Source organism: Micropterus salmoides, unplaced genomic scaffold (assembly GCF_014851395.1).
Source record: "Micropterus salmoides isolate LMB-PRFRI ecotype aquatic unplaced genomic scaffold, ASM1485139v1 Ms_hic_scaffold_6, whole genome shotgun sequence".
Lineage (NCBI taxonomy): Eukaryota > Metazoa > Chordata > Actinopteri > Centrarchiformes > Centrarchidae > Micropterus > Micropterus salmoides.
In genome coordinates this window covers 21,527,510-21,551,917 of record NW_024044348.1, presented here as the reverse complement: position 1 = coordinate 21,551,917, position 24,408 = coordinate 21,527,510, and the positions used below count along the sequence as shown (strand labels likewise).

Genomic DNA, 24,408 nt, shown 5'->3' with positions numbered 1-24,408 from the left:
CTTCCTCCTCTTCCTCTCTGCCTCTAAATCCCCTGCTATGCCCCCCAGATGGCTCACAGTCCATGCATTAGTGTAAATCCTGGTTCTGCATACTGACACAGGAGGAAATGGTAACTCATTGTTAATCTCCAGCTTAAAACAACCATTAACTGCAGAATAATCTGTCTGTGTCTGAAGCCACCGCTCCGCATCAATACATCATGAGAGCTACTTTGACAGCAACTCCAGCTGTGAGTCTTGCTGTGAACATCTGTATTATAGCTCAGCAAATATGTTTTTTCCATTCTCACCGTGCAGAGGTGCTCAAGATCGATCAAGCTGGATGTGAGGCATTAGTAGAAAACTACTGTGTGTTTAAGTCATTGCACAAATTTTCATCGATAATTGAGTGTTCGGGACATTTCTTGCTGATACATGTTGATGCAACTGTATACATGGGATGCCAGGGGATAGGGTCCTGTGAGACAACGCAAGACACATGATGAAGATAAATATTAATGCTGCAGTGTGCAGTGATATTTTGATAATAGTGTTCTTACAACTTTGTGTCAAATGTTTGGGGAAGGCCCTTTCCTAATTAATCTATAAAGCGAGGTTCCTAAAGAGATGTTTTCCCAGTTTGATGTGGACAGAGCCCTGACCTCAACCCCATCAAACATCAAACCAGGCCTTATCATGCCACATCAGTGGCATCTTGTGCCTGACTGGGAGCAAATCCATGCAGCCATGACCAAAAATGTTGGGGAACGACTTCACAGACAAGTGGAGGCATCAAATGAATGTCCATGTTTTAAATGCTGTCTATCAATCACATATGGGTGTAATATAATGTCTTCTGAAGCAGGTGATCCATCCACACAATTATGCTCTCTAACAGGAAATGTGTTATCTTGGTGTCCCCGTTTGCATGTTGTGTTTTTACTGCAACTAAAGCATTAAACATGTGTTGTCAGGTATCCAGATTCATACAGGTGTGTGAAGTGCTGCACTAATCATTCTCCTCACAGCAACATCTCCCACCACAACTAAAGAACTTCCACGAATCCCTGACCAACAACCTTCTCACCTGGTCACTTTTCTGCTCTACAAAGATGTGCCTTATCCTAAATCCAGTTGTAAAGACATACTGTACATTTCAAGGACTTTAAAAATGTATTTCAGTAAACTTTGAAGTGATACTTCACCAAAAATCCATCCACAGAGAATGAAAACACGTAGACTTCTCAAAAAGTGCCTATGTTTGTGATTTGACCTGTTACGGAAAACAGAGTTGCTGAGCTAAGATGTAGAGTAAGTAAAATAAACTTCAATTGTGATCACTTTTAACAACAAAAAGAATAGACAGAACTTCCTGCAGCATAATCCACTATCTGGTTACTAAACGATGACGGCAGTCATTTTAAATGACTGTTACATTCTTTTAAACTCTGTTATTTATGATTTATGTGTTGACCTAAGTTTGATGATATGTTGCTTCTGACATGTAACTGCCTTGCCTGTGAGTTCTGTGTATGGACTGGGTAAGCAGCAAATAAATTACCCTTCTTGTCTGAATCTGAATCATTACTGTTTCAATCTCAAATCTTACATTTAATCCTCCATATAAAGTCATGTATACTGGTTTATATCTCCTGGGCTGGCTCTTTCCCTGCCCTCCTCTGAATTAAGCTGGGACATTTATGTAATTATAACTTCATTGTTTTTAATGTAGCCTGGTACAAGACAATACTCTATGCTCTATGCATAATATCTATGCTCTATGCAAAATATCTGTGCCCTAGGTCCGAGTATCGTTTAAAATGTTTTGATACCAATACCTCAACAATACTTTATATCAATTCCTTCCTTGACCTTTGTTATTCGTTTGACAAAAGTAGACTTATTTTTAATTGTTAAATGTTGCCTAAAAACAAGCACCTGTACAATAACTAAATAAAATACTAATATAATACTGCAACTGGCAAATTTACTAGATTTAAATCAGTACATACATGATAAATTAAATTAATTAATATTTGATAAATATTTGATAATCATTAATTCCAGTGTATAGCATATTAACCAAGATAGATCCAAAACCTGCTTACATACACCAGGTCATATATATATATATATATATATATATATATATCAAATATATAACAAATATATATATATATATAACAAACAAAAGAAAATATGAATGTTGTATACATGTACAAGAAAATAATTTTTTTTAGCTATTATGTTCCTCAAGAAAACAGAAAAAAAAAACAAGAGACAAATACCACAGCAGAAAATTTATCAGATTGATCACCTGTTGCAGTCTTCTGATAGAAAGAAACCCTGCAGACTCTGCTGTGTCACATATTCTATTTAGTTTGTTTAATATTGTTAAAATATAACTAGCAATATGAAACCCAAAACTGTCATTTGACCTAATCCTAATTAGTCTGATGTCAAACAGTGCCTTTCAGGATCACGTGTTGCTTACATTGTTTTATTTCATTCACATTATATAATTACTCTCAAACCGTGAGATAAATCTGACACGTGAAGCTGTTGTTTGGCCTGAATGTAAAGGCTGCTTCGATAAAGGGCAACAGCAGCCATAGCAAAAGGAAGATCGAGTTGTGTAAGTTTGATCGACAGCACTGGATTAAGGCGTTATGCAACACTGTTGGGAGTAAAAAAAATAAATCCAGATGAGATTAGGATCTGGATCCTCGCTCTCCGTCGATCCATTCATCCGCCTCTCCCTCTGTTTTATGAAACACGTTATCACGGTAGGTGTTCATAATTACACATTTTAAATTGATGGGCTGAGGTATTGTAGCACAGCTTTACATTAATATTAAGGCATACAACATTTCAGTGCTTTAAAATGAGTATCAATTAAGCAAATAGCCACCCAAGCTGCCAACAGACAGACAGATAGAACAAATTAGGCCATATAGACAGGAGCTAAACCTCCATGCTTCAAGCTTTTATCCCACCGCCATCTAGAGGGGGGAAATCATGCTGCAACATGTACTGCCAAAGAACACACTTCAACTTCTGTTATTTCTAATTTAAATCTACTGTCAACCTAATAGAATAAACAAGAAAATAAATAAGAAAAACATAAGAAAAAGTAGTAGTATAAACCTGAACAATCGTTTATACCAAACTCTGCTCCCACTGTACAGGTACATTCACTGAAAGCAGTGTTGAAATGATTAGTCAAGATGATCAATAGCCTTTTTAATGTCTTGTGTGATTTATTAAGTAAAAATAGCAAATTGTGTCATTGACATAGTAGATGTTAAGTTAGGTGTTTTAAGGTATATAAAACAATAATGATGTTCAAGTTCAAGTCTTTATGATTTAATCATTTCATATGAATATGATAGAACTTGTATTACTTTTTCACAGCTGAAAATAAATACTCCTACTATGTTAATTTTTATCTCAACCCCTCCACTTGAAGGTGAAAACAATAAAAAGGATCTTCTGACCCACAGCCAATCGACTTAGTTACTGTGAAAATGGACAAAATCAGGACTCCTTGCGGCTGAGAAAGGATTCGGCACTATTTCGAAATGAAATTTACAATATGAGCAGAGCGTAGCTGTCAGACTAGGTTCAAAAATCAGAAATGTGACATCCTGTGGGAAAAAAACAGTCAGAGGAGAACAGAAGAGAGATGCAGCCACGATACTTCTGAGAACCTTTTGACCATAAACAGGCACATATATTCACTCGTGAACTGCTCTGAAACAAGCAGATGCTGTTTCACAGAACAACCTCGGGGGCAGACATACATGTTCAAGTTGCATAAAGTATCTTGACAACATCTTTTTCTTTGAACTTGAGATTTCCTTACGAATGCATGTCTTCAAAAAACATCCTTTAATAAGAGCACCCCTTCAAGTTTTAGGCTAAGGAATTCCTTAAAGTCCATTTTTTGTTGCACAAATGTCTTTAGCAACAAACGGATAACAACTAAAGGCAACTCAGATAAAGTCATGGTAGCTTGTTTTATTTCTTTGACTAACACCATAAGTGTGCCAAGAATAGTGTTTTGTTCACAAAAAAATCCTAAGAATACTTAATCTTGCCATATAGCCTACTTTACCTCTGCAAATCTACTGAGAAATGTTTCTTGTAACAACCACCTAATTTAAATCCAGCCAAGGAAATCAAGACATTGTAAGATAAATCTTAGAGAAAAACCTTCTATGCAATTAGGCCGTTTTCTTCCCCATCAGTCTGGTTATAAATGTGTAACACAGCCTAACTTGTAAATCTGTGCAAACAATGAGTCTCATTGAATGAATAAAATATGTATTGACCCTGGTTGGGCTGCAGGTCAATAGTGGACTGAAGTCACTATGAGGTTATTAATAAACTACACTAGTCAGCCAACTGTTTTACATCAGGCCTACGAAAAATCAGTTCTACTTGATGAAAATAAATTGTCATCGCTCGTAGTTTTATACAAAATAGAGCTGGGTCTGCTGTCTTCAAACACCTCGGTGTCACCTCCGGTATAGTCTGAGTCTCTGTGACGGGTCGTCTCCGGTGAAGTTCACCCATCAGATTTTCTTCCGGACGCTGAAAGCCACAGAGTTCCCGTACAGCAGCCGGTCCCGCTCCCGCACCTCCTCCTGCAGCTTGGCCTCGGCCACCCGGAGCTGGCGGATGGTCGCCTTCATCTCCTTCATCTTCATCTCCATCAGTGCGATGATGTCCCGCTGCTCGTTCAGTTTCCGCAGCAGCTCGGTGGACGTGGTGCCGGTGGTCAGCGAGTAAGAGTGGTCCAGCGGGCTGCTGGTCACACTGACGTACTGCACGGGCGGCTGGTGCACGGTGGAAGCGGTTTCCACCGATGAGTCGTCGGCGGTCAGCTCTTCGGCGCTGCCGATCGGCGCGGTGTAACAAGTCCCCTCTGACTGGGCGGGCAGCCGCGCCGTGCCCAGGTACTCCCCGTTTTGGCCTATCTGGACCACGGTGATGCTGTCGTCGCTCGCCTCACCGCCAGCATTGCCCTCGGCTCCTTCTGCCGTGCTGCTCAGGACGCTGGTGAGGACAATCCCGGAGGTCGCTGCAGCGGCGGGGGCAGGAGCTGCCGCGGACACTTTCCTGCCTCTTCCCCGCCGACTCCTGCGCTCATTCACCCCCCGCAGAGGGAAGAGGGACGGGACTCGGATGCTGTAGGTCTTCCTGCCGCCGGCGAAATGCACGCTGCAGACTCGGTGTCCCGTTGTGGGCTGGAAGGTGCTGAAGCAGCCGCTCACCCCGGCTCGGGAGATGTTCCTCAGCCACAGCTCCCTCAGCGTGGTGTCTTTAGGAAATGTGTAGAAGCGCAGGTCCCGGTCCCGGTGTGAGTTGTTGTAGCAGCCAGGGACACAGCAGGTGAACCCGGGCATGTTTACGTCAACGTCAAGGCTAAAAGCACGGTCTTCGGGTCAAGTTTAGGTTATTTTATTGTTGTTTCTTTATTCTATGCGTTGTTATAAAGCTCAGTGGCCTGCAAGCGGAACTACACGTCCCACAACGCTAACAACTTCCTGTTTATTTTTCACCAAAAGTGAGCCGCTCTTCTTCGTACGACGACTCAATCCACGCGAATTTATCCGGACTCAACGCGCACGGAGCTCGTTCTGTGCTGAATTTGAGGCTTATGTTTTATTTTCGGTGGTAAATGTCTAGTTTTGTTCTTCGTGGTGTTATCAAGCCAATCGTCCTCCGCTGAGAACTAAAAGTCCCATAATTCCTTGCGCTTCCTGTCCAAGTCCGCCAGTAAACGACCGTCCCTGCTGGTCAGTATGTGGTAACGCAGGTCTGAGCTCAGAGAAGAGGCCACTGTTTTGTTTCCAAGACCAAATCTTCGTGTTTAGTTATAATACAATACAGCCACACAGACAATTCAGATAATTATAAAAATTATATTACATATTCAGGGGTGTAAGGAAAATAACTGCAGGGATAATGAAATTGAATTTAAACTATTTGTATTGTGAGGATACACTTAAATCTATCTATCTAAAAATATGATAACTCATCGCTACAATATGGTTTATCTAGATCTCAGTTCTGGAGGTATTTACATCTGTCCGGGAACTAATAAGTTAAATTCAGAATGTCCTTATAAAGATGTTAAACCTCCTAATCATCCTATTGATTACACCTAAACCTTAACATGAAGTGTTCAATAGGTAAAAGTTCAAATGGAAGAAAAAATGTAGCCTAATGGCTTGTTCAATTTTACTCTTGTTACATTTGAATCCAGTGCAGTAATTTGAATCTATTTCCCTCCACCGGACATTGTGTATGTCCACGTCTGCAGGTGGCAGTAACCTTTATCCGCCACCTGATGGCCTCGTAGATTGCTGCAGTAACCACTGGAAAGTACAGCCCCATATCTCCCTGTGGAGGATGTACTGGTTTGCTTGGAGAGGGAGTTGTAGCCCTGCTGTTTGTTTGTTGTTTGCAACTGCAAAAAGGGATTTTTCTAGAAAAAGTGCGGACTGACATGTTGTCAACTTGACAAACTGTTTCCATTAATTGATTAAAGGACAACAATGCCGGTTGTAGGTTTGTCAGTCAGCAAGATAACTTAGAATTGGCATACTTAATGAAGTATAGTAGAAATCTAATAAAGCTCTATAAAAGCTTCCCAACTTGACCGCAGGACAAAGTGGGAAAGCTGCTTTGAGACAAAAGTTGGTTTTCAAAGGGCCAAGGATGAGTGAGATGGCTCCGTCTCTCTGACAAAATGAAATGACGACATGACAGATGTCCATCATGAACTTTATTCACCCAACCTTTCCAATGCTCATTTATTATTGATAATAAAGAGCAATCTATCAGCCAGTGTTTGTTTTATGTGGGATAAGTCGGCTCATTAACATTTTTGACAAAGCTGATTGCAAAAATCTAGCAACATATGTTGACTTAAGCTGATGATACCCAGAGCAACTTTTAGAGCAATCATGCAGGGCAACGTTGCCGTCATTGGTAATGAGTAAAGATTACTACCGTAATCCTCTTCCCCCACCACTCTGCCACCTGCCCCGCACCGCCGCTATCCATTCAAAACATAGTCAGACTTGCCACTAGCAAGACTGCCCAGCAACATTGCCCCGTGTATCATCAGCTTAAGGCCTCCTGCAATAATAAGAAGTGTTAATCAAATCAAATGTACTTTATTTGTCACATTGCGATATTCATCCTCCGCATTTAACCCATCCCTCAAGGGAGCAGTGGGCAGCCGCTATGCAGCGCCCGGGGACCAACTCCAGATCTTATGTCAGTGTCTGGTCAAAGCGCTGACTGAAGAAACCTAACATGTTTTTGATGGTGGGAGAAACCAGAGCACCCGGAGGAAACCTACTCAGATACGGGGAGAACATGCAAACTCCACACAGAAAGGCCGGGGAGACCGGGGTTTGAACCTTTGACCTTCTTGGAGGCCACAGTGCTAGCCACTGGAGCACCGTGTCGCCCAATAATAACACTGTGAATGAAATACTACTAAAGCCCTAGGTTACGGATACATTTGGCACTTTACTTGTTTTTTACTGCAAATATACTTCTATGCGTTTGTGTATGATTCGATCCATGACATTTACTTTTAATGAGGTATGTTTGCTCTGAAGTGCTGAAATGTTTAATTCAATATGTGACGTGATGACGTTTTCCATTAAGTCATTATAACAGTTCATGGTATGTTACAGTTTTTCTCAATTGCTTAAACACAATAACCTTTAACCTAAGCTTTTAAACTAAAATTTCAAAACCCTAATGCCATTTATCTAAAAAAAAAAAAAAAAAAAGCACACCCACATCCCTACACTATAAACCCTATTCCCTGTTTTAACACATGGAGAAGGAGATTCTCTGGCCTGTCCCAGACCAAAGACAGGATGCTGGGGCAGAATTATTTTTTGTTGTTTGTTTGGTGTACAGTACATTAAAGAATTAAAGGCAAATGTATACATTTGTTGTTTCTTTTGTTGTGGTCATCATGTGAAAAGGTTTTTTGAGGGGGAGAACCACAAGTAGCATTACTTAACCAGTTTTTGTAGTATTGTTTTGAATTTATCTCACCAGTGTGTCATATCAGAGGGTAAAGTTTGGTTTTTCAGCAAGATTGAATGGTTTTGAGTGGAGAGCTTAATTTTGACCTGAAAATAGGAAGTTTGGGGGATTGGATGACAAGTTATGGATCTGTGTTTAGAGTTTTGAGAAAAGGACGCATACTTTCAGGAAATGTGTTTAAGCAATCGAGAAAACTGTAATATGATGTGAAGCAGTGGTCTGAAGGTTGTATTTGTTTTTACCTTTAGAAGGTTCAACGCTACACTACGCTTGCTCTTCTTCCAGCTCCTCGCCTAGAGTTCTTCCCATAGTCCCTTCCCTATCTTTCCTCCTCACCTCCTCCTCTCACAGCTCATTCTCCACTAGCTCATCTATTAGCACCCCCTGTAGCAAACCTGGCTCCTCCTCTGGTTTTTCCCCCAGGTTCTCCCTTACTTACTCCTATCGCACCTTACCTCACTCATCCCCTTTTGCTATAGCTCTTCTTCTTACTCTTCTTCCAGCTCCTGCTCCCTACCTTTTCCTCCCTGTCTTCCCCTTTCCCCCCAAAGCTCTCCCCCTAGCTCCCCCACCCTAGTGTCAGAGGAGGAACACCAGTCTTGTGTGCAAATGCAGATGCAGATGTCTCCTCTAACCAACCATAGGCACCCAGTGAGCCTTGAAAGTCTGGGCCCCTAAAGCAGGAACCTCATGTTATGTAATCCCAGTGAAGCTCATCTGCAGAGAAGGAAAAGGATGGCGACATCATGTCAAGAAGTTTCATATGTCTGTCCACGCCCACCCTATCAAAAAGAGTCTGCAGGGACGAGGACCTTAGTGCCAGAGGGTCCACACTGGGAAGAAAGGGTAAGGAAATAATTGTAGCGGTAAAAGCTGTAATAGTATTAGCAACAAAAAAGGTTCAACCCATTAGAGAGGTCAAAATGGGGAGGGAGGGGTTACTGCATAAGTAGAATGAGTTGAGTTGCATTGAAGGGAAGAAGAGAAGAGAAATGATAAGAAGATGGAGGAAAGAACTGAAGAGAAAGAAAGAGAAGAAACATGAAACAATGAGTACAGAGAAGAGAAGAAAAAATATGAGAAAGAAAAAGGTGAGAAGAAACTATTAGAGTATGGCAAGAAAGAAATAAAATGTTAAAAGAACAGATAAGAGGGGATGAGACTTCAAGAAAAAGGAAGAGAGTAGAAGAAAAAGGAAGAGACTGTTACAGCAAAGCAGTGAAAGGTTGTGAAAACAGCAGAGATGTGAAGAAACATCCATTTGTTTCTTTGTCTCCCGGAGAGGAGAGAAGAAATGGCCTACATGTCATATTCTAAATCATCTGATCTTTTTTTGGCACAGATCCTTGCAAAAATCACACCATAATCATTTGAATATGTTTTTCAATGAAAATGAGAATAAAAATGATAATTCCCGCCAATATCGCAAAACCTATCATAATTGCAATTAGATTTTTTTAAAATGAAAATGTATTTATTTTCTCACATAGTCTACCGGAAACAGGTAGGTTTTTAGTACTGTACGGTACTGTTTTTAGGGATCCTAATGGAGGCCTGATTGGACCATGAGAAAAATTAAACATGAAAGGAAACATATTAGGACTACATGTTGCCTGTTATACAGTAAGTATGAAACAGACAGCCAGACAGGCCTGTTTGAATTTATTTTTTGTGTAACCTTAGCAATTGTACATCTCAATACTTAAAATGTTAATTTGTACAAATACCGTAAACTAAAAAGAAAAATGTTTACATGAAGTTACTTTTTCAAAGGAGGTCAGTACGGCTATCATACTGAATCATGGGAAAACATGGTGTCCGGTCACAGAATGCACTTGCTCCAGCAGCACACCAAGTTACACAAGTTCAATTATTTTCTATTAACTTTTTAATTGCCAATAACTTGTTTCACAGGAACAACTTTATGTTTACATGCTAACGCCGAGTCTAGTTGGTTCTCCGCCGGTGACACATCTCCCTCCTCTGTTAGCGTCTCTGTGTCTCTCTCTTGGTTCTCCGCCGGTGACACATCTCCCTCCTCTGTAGCGTCTCTGTGTCCCTCTCTTGGTTCTCCGCCGGTGACACATCTCCCTCCTCTGTTAGCGTCTCTGTGTCCCTCTCTTGGTTCTCCGCCGGTGACACATCTCCCTCCTCTGTAGCGTCTCTGTGTCCCTCTCTTGGTTCTCCGCCGGTGACACATCTCCCTCCTCTGTAGCGTCTCTGGCCTCCCCACAGTCCTGTCCCTGCTACTGAAGTTACCATTAGCAACTGGGCAGCGCCCGGCGGAGCAGCTACCGCCGCAGTCGATGGTGTTCTGGGAAATACAGTAGGTAGCTGACATTACGTTTTATTATAGGCCGTGTTGCTATCCAAAGTTTGAACACAGACAGATATATTAACTTTAACTTTAATATTAACTTTGTATAAGTACCTAACGTTTATCGGTAGATTCTTTACTTGGGTTTGCGGCTGTCTGGCCGGCTAGCTTAACATGCTAGCTAACGTTAGCTCAGTGTGTGTGCGTGTGTGACAGAGAGCGAGAACCAGAACTATCTGGTCCATACGCCTGTATTAGCTAACGTGGTGGCCACTTTCCGCATGTTTGTGGTACTGTAAGAATATATGGCTAATGCCCAACTCTTGATCACAGTAGCGACAATTTCGCGTGACATGGCTTTGTTATCTGACCTGCCAAACACAACTATGTTTGTTGCTTGTCCGATGTTCTGTGTGAGAGAGAGTGAGGCTTCAGCTGCTGTCAGTCTGGTAAATAAATGTTGGTTTGTTTGCTCACGGTGCCCTGAGGTGATGCAGTGTGGAAAAAGGGAGAGCTTATTTTTCAGGTTACATAGGTATGTAATGCAGGTGCACAGGCGCACACTCTTTCAGTCTGTTGTTTTACAGTCATGGCTGCAGGGAGACAAGTGTAGCACAGTGTCAGCTCCTGCTCATGCCCCACAACAATTACATGGACGACTGAAATCCACACAATATTTACAGGTCTGTAACAGTTAGATTAGGAAATCACCAAAGGTAAGTGGAGAGTTGGGAGTGCCTCAGGTGAGCTGAGCTACACAATGTCACATTTAACTTACTGAACAAGTAGCACTTAGTGTAGGATGAAAGTTATTAAATGTTGTTAGATAAATTGTTGACGAATTCAGCCGTTCTGTGTGCAAGTTTGTGAACATAAATGCCACTGAATAGCTGGATTTGGCACGTAGACATAAAATGCGCCTGCTTCAGAGGTGGAGAGGCCGTTTGATGGGTGTGGAGCATCTGAGGAATGGCATGTTAACTATGGAACAGGACACAATGTAAGTAGCTGTCAGAGACTGCTGGGGGAAAAAAACTAGTCTAGACTTCTGTTGGACATGTTTGTCCTGTTTGTTGGTACCGTCACTAGGGCTGGGAAATAAATGGGTACCATAGATACTCTGCTATGAGATGAGTTATTATCTGTGGTTTTTGTTATCTTAACACTGTGATGGATTAAATGTCTTAAATCCTGCATTACCGTAAATTGATTTTCTGAACTTATTTATCTGCTTTTGCTTAATGAACATTGATTGCTTTTACATGGATGGTCATTATTGCACACCTTTAAGTTTAAAGGTGGGGCTCGCCATTCTGGACAAATCCAACACCATTATATAGAGCGAACAACGACACAGCAAGTAATATAACAAACATTAGCAAACTGTCGCTGTCCCAAAGCCAGCACACCAGCTCCAGAGAGCGATACTCACAACTCTCCTGCCACTATAGCTAAAGCCAACACAGCGTGGGCAAGTCATTTAACGTTACCTGAAACACAAATCGTGGCTGGAACAGTTTTGTGTGGAGGGGTTCGAGCCCATTTACAGAGCCAGGGCTGTGTACAAACACCAGATTTTTTTTTCAGCACACACACAGTACAAGTGGACTGTGAGGATTATTTGCTGAATTTGACAAAAATATGTGTACTGGATTAAAATTGCTTACCCCATCTTTAAGTATTGTATGGAAACGGCATAAAACGACATAAAAAATGTCAATGTTGATTTTGTAACCTAGCTTCATTTGTCTGTTCTTTTATTTTTACAGGTACTGAAAGCTCTCTTTGAATTCCAGACATGGTAAAGGCCTTGACAGACGAGTGAATCGTTGTCTGTTGGGATGTTTGTGAAGCTGGCAATGGTTAACACGTAAGGTCGCAGTGAGTGGCCTTGCCATGTTGCCAGGAGTCGGTGTATTTGGCACGGGTAGCACAGCCCGAGTGCTGGTCCCGTTGCTGAAAGCTGAAGGCTTTGAGGTTCATGCGCTCTGGGGGCGAAGTGAAGAGGAAGCGTGCTGCTTGGCGAAGGAGCTTGGCATCCCATTTCACACCAGCCGATCTGATGACGTCCTACTGCACCAAGATGTCGACCTTGTTTGCATCCATATTCCACCTTCAATGACGAGGCAGATTGCTGTCAAAGCACTGGGTAACGGGTCACAAACACACAAACGTTTACTAAACTGCCAGGTTGTCCAAAAACCTTGGGTATATTTAAAGTGTTTAACTGGCACTTTTAAGCTTAACATTTGTAGTCATGTTTATCACAAACCATAAAACACACGGCATTGCTATAAAAAAACAGATATCAGATAAGCTCAGTGTTCATCCCCAGGTTCAGGTCTTACATTCCGATTACCATTTGCATGTTCATGTGAGTTATACAAATTGCCGACGTGACCTGAGCCAGCTGGGCGTGGCAGGTCGGCTCTGGAACAGATTTGAATTTTCTGACTGTAATGGCAAAACTCTCCAAACGATGCATATACTGGAAATGGCTTCTGTAACGTCTTCTCAGGGTTAATCTTTGAGATGTGATTAATGGTGATCATAGCCGTGCCCATAGGGAACATAGTAATTTGAGGGTGGGAAACCCCAAACAAAACGTACAGACAAAAATTTTCCCACATCTTAACTCAGTTAGCAACACACTGAAGCATAATGTACACATTGTCGTATCACAGGATTGAGAGAGATCTAAAAAGTTAACCTACTGTATCTGATGGAATTCCTGAGTGTTGACCTCAGCTTCCTGTTTTAGTTGCAACTTCCTGAGTGTGTCCCCACCAAAGGACTTATCTACGGCACTACTTCCAAGGGGTATTGAAAGCCACTGATCTCCATATATAAAAACTGTGCACACCCTCTCTGTTATCACATGTGGTTGCAGGAGAACTTTGACTTTTGTTTATTCATACCAAACTCCAGGAACTGGGCAGTAATGCCATCTAAGGCAATCAACTCCACAGCGTGCCCGAGCAGTGAGACACGAAGGACACCCTACACTTTCAAATCATATTTAATATATAGTCATCTGCCATTTTAACTGTAGTTTAGGTACACTTAGCTGCAGTCCTGCAATAAATCCTACCTTTTGTGTTGAATCAACTTTATGTTAATTTTTGACGCTGCAAGTTGGTCTGTAATGCTGTTGAATTGTGTGTAAGCTGGTTAAGAACCATAATGAGTTAACGTGATGCAACATCAAAGATTAATTCAAAGAAGGAAATCACTTGTTTAACCTTTTTCGTTGCTGCTGTTGCAAAACAAGGCAAGATTGTATCTTTGATATCAAAATCCTGGTTTTCTCATTGCCTTTATCCCAGAGATCATTAAATTAAATTTTATCTAACTAATTATAACCCCTCTCTACCCCTCCTCGTTCTGCAGGTATAGGTAAGAATGTTGTGTGTGAGAAAGCTGCAACTGCTGTGGATTCATTCAAGATGGTGACTGCTGCCAGATACTACCCCCAGCTGCTCAGCATTATGGGTAATACCCTGCGCTTCCTGCCTGCCTTTGTTGCAATGCGCAAGCTGCTGGTGGAAGGATATGTTGGCGAAATGCAGGTGTGTGATGTCCGAGTCTATGGCCCGAGCCTCCTGGATCACTCGTACGGCTGGACATGTGAAGAGCTGATGGGAGGAGGCGGTCTGCACACTGTCGGCTCTGCCATAATTGACCTTTTAAGTTACCTAACCGGTGCACGAGCCCATCGTGTTCATGGCTTACTGCGGACCTTTGTACAACAGAATGGTGTTATCCGAGGCATCCGCCGCGTCACCAGCGATGATTTCTGTTTCTTCCAAATGTTGATGGGTGAAACTGGGTCTAGCTCTGGTGGTGTGTGTTGCACTGTGACACTGAACTTCAACATGCCAGGGTCGTATGTGCATGAGGTTATGGTAGTTGGATCCACTGGGAGACTCGTTGCAAGGGGGACAGAACTGTATGGTCAGCGCAATGGGAGTAAAGGTGAGGAGCTTTTGCTAGGCGACAATGGGTGGGCAGGACCAGAGGTGAAAGAGATGCCCCTGCCTCACCTGCGGGGGCTGAGCTCCATGGTAAAGGCACTGAGACAGTCTTTTCAGGCTCACGAAGAGCGCAGGTCATGGGCGCGAGGACCGGTTGCCATGGCACCGACATTTGAGGATGGTCTGTACGTGCAGACGGTGGTCGAGGCGGTGAAACGGTCCAGCTGTAGTGGAGAATGGGAGTGTGTTGAAATCATGAGTCAGGAGCCAGATCCGAATCACAACCTGTGCGAGGCTCTGCAGAGAAATAAGAACTAAATTATTTATACACCCAGTGCAACTACTACATGTGTCTGACAAAACTTGGCTCTGAATGTTTTCCTTTAACTCAGCTGCAGTTTACATTACCATGACTACTTTTTGCATTTTCACATTTTGAGCAGAATATTTTTATTGAGAAAACGTAACTGTGTTGTGGATGTTTGTGCCCTCACCGTTGTGATTTGTTTGTAAACTTGTCGTCCACAGCTCCATTATTCTGATTCTCAGCAGAAAATATTGTATTAGCTGTGTATTTAGTTTTAAGTGTGTCAAAACCTAACTGTGCCCTACTGACGGGTTTATTTCCTGCACCATGCTAAAAAGTAGACAGAGCCCTTATTCTCACTGAAGCTTGGAGTCATGACGGCACATTTCCAGCTAAATAAGGTTGATACTCGTCACCTGTCAGTGAGGCACCACACCTGTGTCAAATATTGGCCAAAAGCAAATTTACTGGAGTCAAAAAAACAACCTTTCAGTGGATGTCTGACGTTTGCCTGTATCCTCACTTCAAGCAGCTCGTCTGGGTGCATTTCTGTTTTTAAGAAACTGTATTACTGATAATGAAAGATAGAGCCACCAAACGTATACCTTGTCCTTGTGACTGAGGTATGCCAGAACAGTTTTTTAAGTTATGTCATCGGAACCTCAGTAATTAGTTCCGATTTATTAATTTTTTGCAAGTGTTTGGATATTAGGATACACCAATAAATTGATTACTAGACATAAAAAAGTGTAGTTAGTGCACATACTTTCTGTTAACAACCCAGTTTTGAATCATGACCAATTGTTAATAACCACAAGGTTTTTGAAATGTATCTGTAAATTATTATTTGCTTTACAGTTGGGTCCCACACAATTTTTCCAAGCCTTTTAAGTAATTTGTCTCAGATTAAAAACTGTGTTAGTGTACAGTCTAACAGAGAAAACATTTTATTGTACATTTAAATGTTGATGTGTTTTGGTGTTAATTTATTCCCAACACAAGTTGCACCTTATTCTGTGTTTACTTTGGACGTGAATGTGGATGTAGGGATGGTTTGTCAAAACGAGGTGACGGGCAGAATTCAAATGATGCCCCACTGGAGCTCAAACTTTGTAAACTTCAGCATAAGAATAATGGAGCTGTGCAGAGTTTTGTTTTATTTCTTTATTTTTGTAATGTGTAATAATAAGTATACATTTAAAAAAAAGTGGAAACGATTGCAATAGAGGCTTGTAGGTTTTTATGTTATGACATGCCATGACATACGTAAGATACCAGGGATTGAGTTAAATAAGCTATGTAGAAAACACAATAATGAAAAGTCTAATTTGTAGCATTGCCCCTCAAAATGCCCAATACTTAAAGTTATACTCCATCTTAAATCTTTCTTTTCATTTTTCTTGAGTATTACTCGCACTCTAGCATAGAAAAGAGTTCCCTCCTTCACAAACAGCAGCTACAATGAGCTGGAATTTGTGGTGTTTCAGTAGTGACGCGTTTTCATAGTGGAGAAACATATCAAAACTTCTTCTAAAGAAGTCTATACACTTCAAACCATTCCTGCAGCATGTTCTCAGTATGTTCAGTCATCATCTCATCAACAACGACTTAGCTAAATATACTACTTCAAAAGCTTCGAGGAGGACGGTAGCGCAACACAGATGTAGAAATATTTTGGGTAAACGTTGACTGTTTGAACAAACAAAGAACGAGGGTTGAATTGGAAAATGATTTATGATGTGATGTTTTGTACCTGTTTTCTTGTCACCAGCAACTGATGCTCAAAAGACAGATTTTAGGTGGAGTATCACATTAAATCTTTGATCAACAGAAACAGGCTTGTCCTAGAAATTACAGATTAGTGACATTTTAATTGTTAAACTTTCAAAGTTTTAGATACAAAGCCTGAGGGTTTTTTGACAACTAAATGTGTGTAAAAGATTTGTTTACGTGTTAACCATTGTAATGATTGTATATTGTTTTACAAGATTTTGATTCATGCAATGATGCATTCAAAGTTATTACAGATGTTTAAATACACAGAGCGGGGCCACCATCCGAACCACCTTACACCATTCATCCTGAAACCTTACTGATCCTTTCATTGAGTAGAACCACTGGATTTGACATGTGTGAGAGTATAACTGTGCCTCTCGAACGTGCTCGGACCAAGAGAAGGAAGAAGTCCCTCACTGCATCTCAGTACTGCTGAATATCCTTATAATGCTGAGACAGGAGATGTTGCAGCTGTTCCCTTCTTAGACCCACGCAGGATCTGCAGATACGTACACGCTTAGCTCACGCTATCCCACAGTGCTTTACAAAAACAATACACCAAGTTTACATTAAGTGTCTTTATAAAACACATCACATTTTCCTGTAGGATGTTCTATTACCCACCAATAAAATACATTCCAGCCCTAGTTTTCACCTTCTTGTTAACAGTCTTGTTGTTTTTGCACTGATAAAACACCACATATTTAATATGCAGTGTGACACTTGTAACAGCCAGCTTGCTGCGAAAATGAATTTAACATTTGTCTGTGTAAGGAAGACTTTGTATTTATTTATGTCTTGGTGTCATCGGTTTCCAATGTTTCTTCTGTTCAGTGTTTGTGTTTTCAGCCTGTGAATTTCTGTTTAAAGCTGTAATATTTATCTTGTTTAGATTTAGTGTTTTAATTGATAATATGGCTTTTTGAGCACAATGTGTTGCATTCAAGTTGGGAAACTGTACTGTTCATCTGCCTGACAGACCTTTTCTTTTAATAAAAACAGTTGTATTCATTTGGTGTCTTTGGTCAGTTTATTAATTATGTAAAAATAATCTACCTGCTAGTTAAATCTTTTTGTATTGAAAGGAAACAGATGTTCAGTATCAGTTTGATGAGCTATACGCTAAACACTGTAGTAATGATGCTGATGCAATATGTTTCTTCTCTCCCCTTATCTCCATTGAGTCATCAGTTCTCCGTCAAAGCATTATGCTGCGCTCATGTGGGGATTTACAGAATTAGTTTTCTGGAAACAACTTTTTAATGTGTGGAACTTGAATGTGCCTGTTCTCAAAGTGCAGGTTTGGTGGAAACTGTTGTGATGTTATTGACTAAAATTACTGTAGCTTTATGTGAGAACTTTGTACCACACCGGAAGACTCAAAGAGCAAAGCAGCAGAAGTAAATAAGGATTATACACTCAGTTGCTAATTACACCTAGCTAAAATGGGTGGACAAAATAATCGAAACACCTGGTAGCATAATGCAGTACAATTCAGCAGCACCACAAAACCAAGCCAAGCTCTAAAACAACAAAAAACAAACATTACAACCTTTATAGGATTTGTTGCAGGACGGTGGCTTTAGACTGCATTCATTTTAGACAGTTGTACCATATAAACTGGCAACTACCGCAACCTAAATTCAGTTCTAAATAAACTTTGAACAATGGTTCAATACTGGTAATATATTATCTTGATTTATAGCTACATCAGATTACATAATTCCTATAATTTAATAGTAGCATGCCTGATATATTGATGTATGTAAGAGAGTTGAACTATAAATACAGACCACAAATGCTGTAGAAAATGTACACGTGTAAATGTTACGTTCAGAAATACACTTCTGGTGACAGAAATCTGATTTTTTTTTTTTTACAGTGCACCTTTTTTGCTTTTGGTACCATAGACTATATATAAGAAGCTTGCTATATTTGGTCCCATATTTACACAAAAAAAGTCTTCAAACTTTAATTATATCTTGTCCATTTACCATACACTTTGTGGCGTCCGAACAATAATGCTGCGTCAAATGCACAAATATTATACACCACAACTTAAACATTCAAGTTCATAAAAATAATTTCTTTTCAAGCTTTGATCATTCTCAGAGAGTACCATATACACAAAGCCAAATTTAATCACTCTAAACCTGCATTTATAGCCTTTGACACCCCCATCTCTGTTCATGTCTTGTCTGCATTTTTATTAAAGAATCACCTTCTGGTCTTGTCTGTTCCCTTATTAATTATGCACTGGTTTGTACTATGCCACTTTGTATGTAAATTTTGTCATTAAATAATAATAATTTGTATTAAAGAATATTTCTGTCATTCCTGTCCTCCCCGGATATGACGTCGAGCGGCAGCAATGCATTATGGGGCAAAGTGTAGCAAACATAAACACTGATACTAATTGTTTGTTACCAGTTAAGTATAAAGTCGATACTGTTTAAAAAACCGACCAGTGTAAATATTTATAGTCTCTTTAAGTCACTCACCGCTACAGTGCGGAGTGTGAGCAGCGTGAAAAGCCGCAGCAGAGGGCAGACATGGCCGGGAAAAGAAGCGTGGTGTGGGTCTTTTTTAAAACCGTCGACTCAGAGTCGGTCCAGTGTCTGCTCTGCAACAGTTTTCTGGTCAGACATAGCCAGGGCACCACCACGGCCATGCTGAGACATCTGCGAGTCAAACATCCCAACGAGGTCGTGAAGAAGAGCCAGAGGCGTGGAGCTGAAACAGCGTCCATCATCAACGGCCACCAAGACCTGGAGACTGACAGTGAACAGTTCTGCTCGGGTATGGGTACTTTATTTAGTTTAAAGTTAATTTAATTTAGTCTAAGCGTCTTTGAGTATTTAGAAAAGCGCTATAAAAATCAAATGTATTATTATTATTATTGAGTGTATTTGACTAGATAAAAACACGTATAATCAAAGACGTGCGTGTGAAGAAACTGTCAAGAATAGCATTAAAAAAAGTCCTGGACTTATTTCCGTTGTGGTCCTTGATGTTCCACCTGATAACAGCAAGGTGATAACAGGGGTCCGAAGAACAAGGCACATAAAGTTACAAAACATACATTTAAATGGCTGCTTGAACTTGCAGCCATTGTATCTCTTAAAACTGTTCTGATTACACATCTAAAATACATAATTAACTACTATATAGTTCAGTGATATGTGACTATCAGTGACTCCCAACCAACTAATTTGAGAAAATATAATTTAGTTGGTATTTTAAAAAGAATATATCCACATATTAAGGCAGCTGTAACAGCTGAACACCACTGTACCTGTTGCAAATACGTAAGAGTGTGTGCAAACTAGTTAGCCAGCACATAAATGTAATGGATAAATGGTTGAAAATTAATCAACAATTAATCTAACGGATTAGTTGTCAACTATTACAGTAAATTAATCGCAAACTATTTTGAAAATCAAAATCAATCAAAATCAAGTGACAGGGCTGTGGGGGTTCCTTAGACCAAAAAGGTTGGGAACCACTGATTGACATGAAACCTCACACAGTTTTAATACATACTTAATTACTACTTAATAAGTAGGATAAGCCAAGAGCATGATACAAAACAAACAAGTCCCTTATATCGATGTTCTCCATCAGCCTTTCCTTAATCTTAGTTTTAAAGGTGAAGGGGGGTTACTGTTAGTTTAAATTGAAAGTGTAAAAAAAACATAAATTAAACTTCATTTCTAGCCAATTATTTTACAGACCTCTGGGAATACACAGCTTGTTTTATCATCAGACATTTGATTTGCCATACTAATAAAAACAGCAATTAAACAATCCACCTGTCATTTAATCATGCTTGTTATTTACATCTTTGATTTTCCTGTGCGCGATGTCAAAATGTCTTCCATGAAAAAGGCCTATTGACTGAGCTTTGTAAACCCAGCCAGTGTATAAAACGATTTGTGATGATTTGTATCAAAAATGTGAATGAAACGTGTCACAGTTTGTTTTTCTCTGGCAGTCTATTAAAAGTACATAACATTACAATATTATTGCTCTACTACGGAGGACACACTCGGCCTTTTAGTCCGAGTGTCGTCTTTTTCTGTTACATCGGAAATAATAAGAATCCAGTAAAACATCATAATAGTGCTGAAATAATTAGGTGTTAAATCATGTAGTTGATCAGCAGAAAATTAATCACCAACTATTTTGATTGTAGATTAATTAATTAAGTAATTTATCAAGCAAACTTGTGGTGGGCATTTTTTTTTACCATTTTATTACATTATGTACACTGAACAATCAATTTAAAAAAAAAAAAACATTAATCTATAATGCATTGTTGTCTGCAGCCCTAATTTTAACTTTGTTTTCCTCTTATTTAGTGGAAGTGGCACTGGAGGACGGAGACTCAGACTCCTTTACCCCGGGGAACGAAGCTGATATTAATTCTGCTATTAACGGCATCCTGGAAGCTGCAGGTCCAGCAGAACAAATAACACATGAAGAGGCGAGTGATGACCGCCCTGTGACACAAAAACGAACACGGAGCTTGGTTTGGAGGCACTATGAGCGCCTGGATAGTTTGGATGCTGCTCGATGCCGCATTTGCATGAAGAAGTTTAAGTGTTTTGAAGGCAGCAGCACCAGCAACCTGCGTCGGCACATCTCAAAGAGACACCCGCGGGTCTTTTCTCAGCTAGTGGCTGACGGGAAGAAAGCACCACCATCCCGTTCAACACAGGGCTCAAATGCTAATGGTGACACATCGGCACCACCAGAGACTCGTGGCGCGACAGAGAAGAGACAGTTTTCAGGTAATATTTTATGGCTCACTGCTGTTGTAATGAATTCTGACTTTTTCAAAGGCGTCTTGCTGAATGAGTGAAATATATAAAGAAATATCAATATATTGATCAAAGAAGAATTGTCATTTGCAACTCTAATTATTTACAACTTTATTTTCCTCTTATTTAGTGGAAGTGGCACTGGACAACAGAGACTCTGACATCTTTACCATGGGGAATGAAGCTGAAAATAATTCTGCTATTAACGGCATCCTTGAAGCTGCAGGTCCAGCAGAACAAATAACACATGAAGAGGCGAGTGATGACGGCCCTGTGAGACACAGACGAAATAAACAGAGCTTGATTTGGAGGCACTATGAGCGCCTGGACAGTTTGGATGCTGCTCGTTGCCGCATTTGCATGAAGAAGTTACAGTGCTTTCAAAGCGGTAGCACCAGCAACCTGCATCGGCACATGTCAAAGAGACACCCGGAGATGTTTTCTCAGCTAGTGGCCGACGGGCAGAACCCACTACCGGTGACTGTTGGGGCGACAGAGAAGAGACCGTTTTCAGGTAATGTTTTGTAGCTCACTTTTTCAAAAGCTGAATAGTAAAATATATCAACTTTTTTATTTAATAGAAGGAAAATGTTAAATGTTTTTTAACCACAAACCTAAGTAAAATACAGTACTACAGACTATCTGATCAAAGAATAAGTGCATGACAATATGAATCTGACTAGAGATTTGCCAGCTTTCAATACTTGACGCATTAGTCACCCAGCACTGGTTTTATCAAATTAACATTTTGTTAGAAACATCAGCCAAGTTTGGATCACCATGGCTAGAGTTTCACCAAACAATTGGAATAATGTTATATTCCAGCTTTCATGGTCTTCAAGCATGTGCTGTGAAACCCCTACAAATGGTTCAGAACGCAGCAGTGAGTCTGGTTTTTAATCAACCCAAAAGGACTCATGTCACGCCATTACTCAGCAACCTCCACTGGCTACCCATGGCCTCGCGAATCAAATTCAAGTCACTCATGCTTGCATACAGAGTGACTTCTGGGTCTGCACCCATCTACCTATATGCTTGTATTCCATAATACAAGCGTATTACGTTGCTTCTGGCCACTGCACTCCTCCAACGAACACCACCTGGCTCTGCCATACCTTCACACAAAGCAATCTCAGTCCCAGATGTTCTCATCTGTGACACCATGATGGTGGAATGAGCTACTACACGCCATCAGAGTTCTTGAATACTCATCTCTTTCGTGAACACTTTCTCTTAAAACACCTCTAACCTTTAAAATGCACTTCTTGTGCTCTTTTTATTCTATCTCCTTACAATTCTCTTGTATTGGCTGCACTATTTGTTAACTCTCACCTCTCTCTCTAGGCATTTACCGTATTGATGCCGTATGCGCTAATAGCTTTTACTCGTATCTGTTGTCACTTGTAGATCTCTTACTGTATTGATGATTTGTATGTTGTTCCTTAAATGTAAGTTGCTTTGGATAAATGAGTCTGCCAAATGAGTAAATGTAAATATTTTTCTCCATTTAAATGTCTTTATAGTCCAACTGAAAACAAAGCAAATATGAAGGTAAAACATCGTCCAGTTCAAACATTTTTCAAGTAGGTGTGTACTCAACCACTCAAGTAGTTGTCACTTGATTCTTTCCATAATTTTAAGGTATCTCAGCAACCAGAATCTCTAATGCAAATGAATCTGCCACATGTTTGAAGTAAACTAATATAAAGTTTCAAAAAAAGAAACATTTTGTGGTTCTACTGTACGTTGGAAGGAGACCAAACATGTGGCCTTCTCATTCCCCCTTCTTACAGGTGCATTGACAGTTTCAAGGGTGTCTGAAGGAGAGAAGCGTGTGTTAAGGAGAGAGCGGGAGCTGATAGAAGCTCTGAGGAGAGCTCAGAGGGAGGAGGCTCGCGCTCTGGAGCATCAGCGGGAGCTGCTGGAGAAGCTGCAGGCAGCGAATGCCAGGGAGGCAGCTGCAGAGAGGCAGCAAATCGAGTCACTGAGGAAAGCACAGCTGGAGGAAGCCAAAGACTTAAGTAGACAGAAAGAAGAGCTGAAGAAGGAAAAGGCAGAGCTACAGAAGAAACGGGAAGAGCTTCAGCAGGAAAGACAAGAGCTTCTCTTGTTTTCCAGCGGACAGCAAGCCTCTTGATTCTGTTACAACTGGACTGTCATCATGTTGCTATTCACTGATTTCAGGTTTTTTATAAATGCTTTGGAACTAATTCAAATACATGATGTAAAAATGTAAACTCCTCTTTTTAGTAAAATATATTTTACAAAGAATCAATGGTCCATTGATTTTGTTTCTGTTACAATTGTGTTGCTGCTCTGTGGCCTTATCAATGTTCCATCTTCTGCCCAAGCTTGTTGTGATGTCAGCTGCCATCACACTGGCATCAGATAAATAGAAATTTGATCCAGGACAAACCTCTCCATCCGCACCTCATCCTCCTTTCACTCAAAAAATCAATTCTCAGATTGATGTAGAATGCAGAGATTGGCTATAATAATGCCTGTGTTGCTTCTCTCTCATCAAGTCACCAGCAAATAATCAAGCTAGTTGCACGAATTATCATAAGTTTTTGTTCTTCGAAATTTGTAATCAAACTGGAATACTGTGACCAAAAACTGATAAATAGTAATAAATAAATAAGAATAAACTACCATATAGTTATAGAGTGTAAAAATACTTTTTTACACTTGTTGCTGCGTGGGCTTGAAATGATCAGTAAATTTATTAAATTGCAAGCAGGAGAAGTGGGCACAGTGGATCAAAGTGTGACAAATTTTAACTTTTGTTTGGTAATTTGCACAAGTCAAGTCAAATTTAGTTTTAAAAATTTCATTGTTTCAGTTTATATGATCCTTGCACGATCCCTACATTATTTTATGAACTGTGACAGCAAACCCGGGAAGCTATGGTATTATTTTAACACAAGTGCACTGGTTGGCTTCATGGCTTGTGCGTGGATTGAAAGTATGTGAATGGCTTTCCACCAGTAGAATTAAGGTTTTTGTTTGTTTATTGTAATTTTGAGTTAACGCTTTAAAACATGTTCACTTTTACCTAGTGCCTGCCTACTAAATACACAAACATGCAACGCATGTGTTGAAAAAACCCGTGAAAATTTGTTGCCCAAAATGTGACTTCTCAGGTAG

The 24,408-nt window shown here is 40.4% G+C and overlaps 3 protein-coding genes across 5 annotated transcripts; 2 read left to right on the top strand and 1 right to left on the bottom strand.

Annotated features, from left to right (window-relative positions):
- Positions 1 to 3,116: 3,116 nt before the first annotated feature.
- LOC119890585 (THAP domain-containing protein 11-like) lies at positions 3,117 to 5,620 on the bottom strand. Its single transcript, XM_038701914.1, has one exon. It carries the CDS (start codon positions 5,388 to 5,390, stop codon positions 4,557 to 4,559), a length of 834 nt encoding a protein of 277 aa, XP_038557842.1. The 5' UTR covers positions 5,391 to 5,620; the 3' UTR covers positions 3,117 to 4,556.
- Positions 5,621 to 9,813: 4,193 nt separating this feature from the next.
- LOC119890164 (glucose-fructose oxidoreductase domain-containing protein 2-like) lies at positions 9,814 to 17,449 on the top strand. Of its 3 annotated transcripts, none has more exons than XM_038701271.1 (3): positions 9,814 to 10,390; positions 12,151 to 12,530; positions 13,772 to 17,449. In XM_038701271.1, the coding sequence occupies exons 2-3, from the start codon at positions 12,278 to 12,280 to the stop codon at positions 14,671 to 14,673; spliced, it is 1,155 nt and encodes a 384-aa protein (XP_038557199.1). In that variant the 5' UTR covers positions 9,814 to 10,390; positions 12,151 to 12,277; the 3' UTR covers positions 14,674 to 17,449. The 3 variants fall into 3 exon arrangements, with proteins under 3 accessions (XP_038557199.1, XP_038557200.1, XP_038557201.1); XM_038701272.1 differs by having other exon boundaries at positions 9,814 to 10,394; XM_038701273.1 differs by lacking the exon at positions 9,814 to 10,390 and adding an exon at positions 10,791 to 11,064.
- A 1,356-nt stretch (positions 17,450 to 18,805) lies between these two features.
- On the top strand, positions 18,806 to 23,532 carry LOC119889991. Its single transcript, XM_038700968.1, has 4 exons — positions 18,806 to 19,237; positions 20,800 to 21,231; positions 21,392 to 21,775; positions 23,055 to 23,532. Exons 1-4 carry the CDS (start codon positions 18,991 to 18,993, stop codon positions 23,396 to 23,398), a joined length of 1,407 nt encoding a protein of 468 aa, XP_038556896.1. The 5' UTR covers positions 18,806 to 18,990; the 3' UTR covers positions 23,399 to 23,532.
- Positions 23,533 to 24,408: the final 876 nt, after the last annotated feature.

Bases quoted from the DNA above. Each gene is read 5' to 3' on its own strand.
- LOC119890164 (XM_038701271.1), top strand. From the start codon at position 12,278: ATGTTGCCAGGAGTCGGTGTATTTGGCACGGGTAGCACAGCCCGAGTG. The intron at 12,531-13,771 runs GTAACGGGTCAC...CTCGTTCTGCAG, and splicing joins GATTGCTGTCAAAGCACTGG to GTATAGGTAAGAATGTTGTG.
- LOC119889991 (XM_038700968.1), top strand. From the start codon at position 18,991: ATGGCCGGGAAAAGAAGCGTGGTGTGGGTCTTTTTTAAAACCGTCGAC. The intron at 19,238-20,799 runs GTATGGGTACTT...CCTCTTATTTAG, and splicing joins CAGTGAACAGTTCTGCTCGG to TGGAAGTGGCACTGGAGGAC. The intron at 21,776-23,054 runs GTAATGTTTTGT...CCCTTCTTACAG, and splicing joins AGAGAAGAGACCGTTTTCAG to GTGCATTGACAGTTTCAAGG.
- LOC119890585 (XM_038701914.1), bottom strand. From the start codon at position 5,390: ATGCCCGGGTTCACCTGCTGTGTCCCTGGCTGCTACAACAACTCACAC.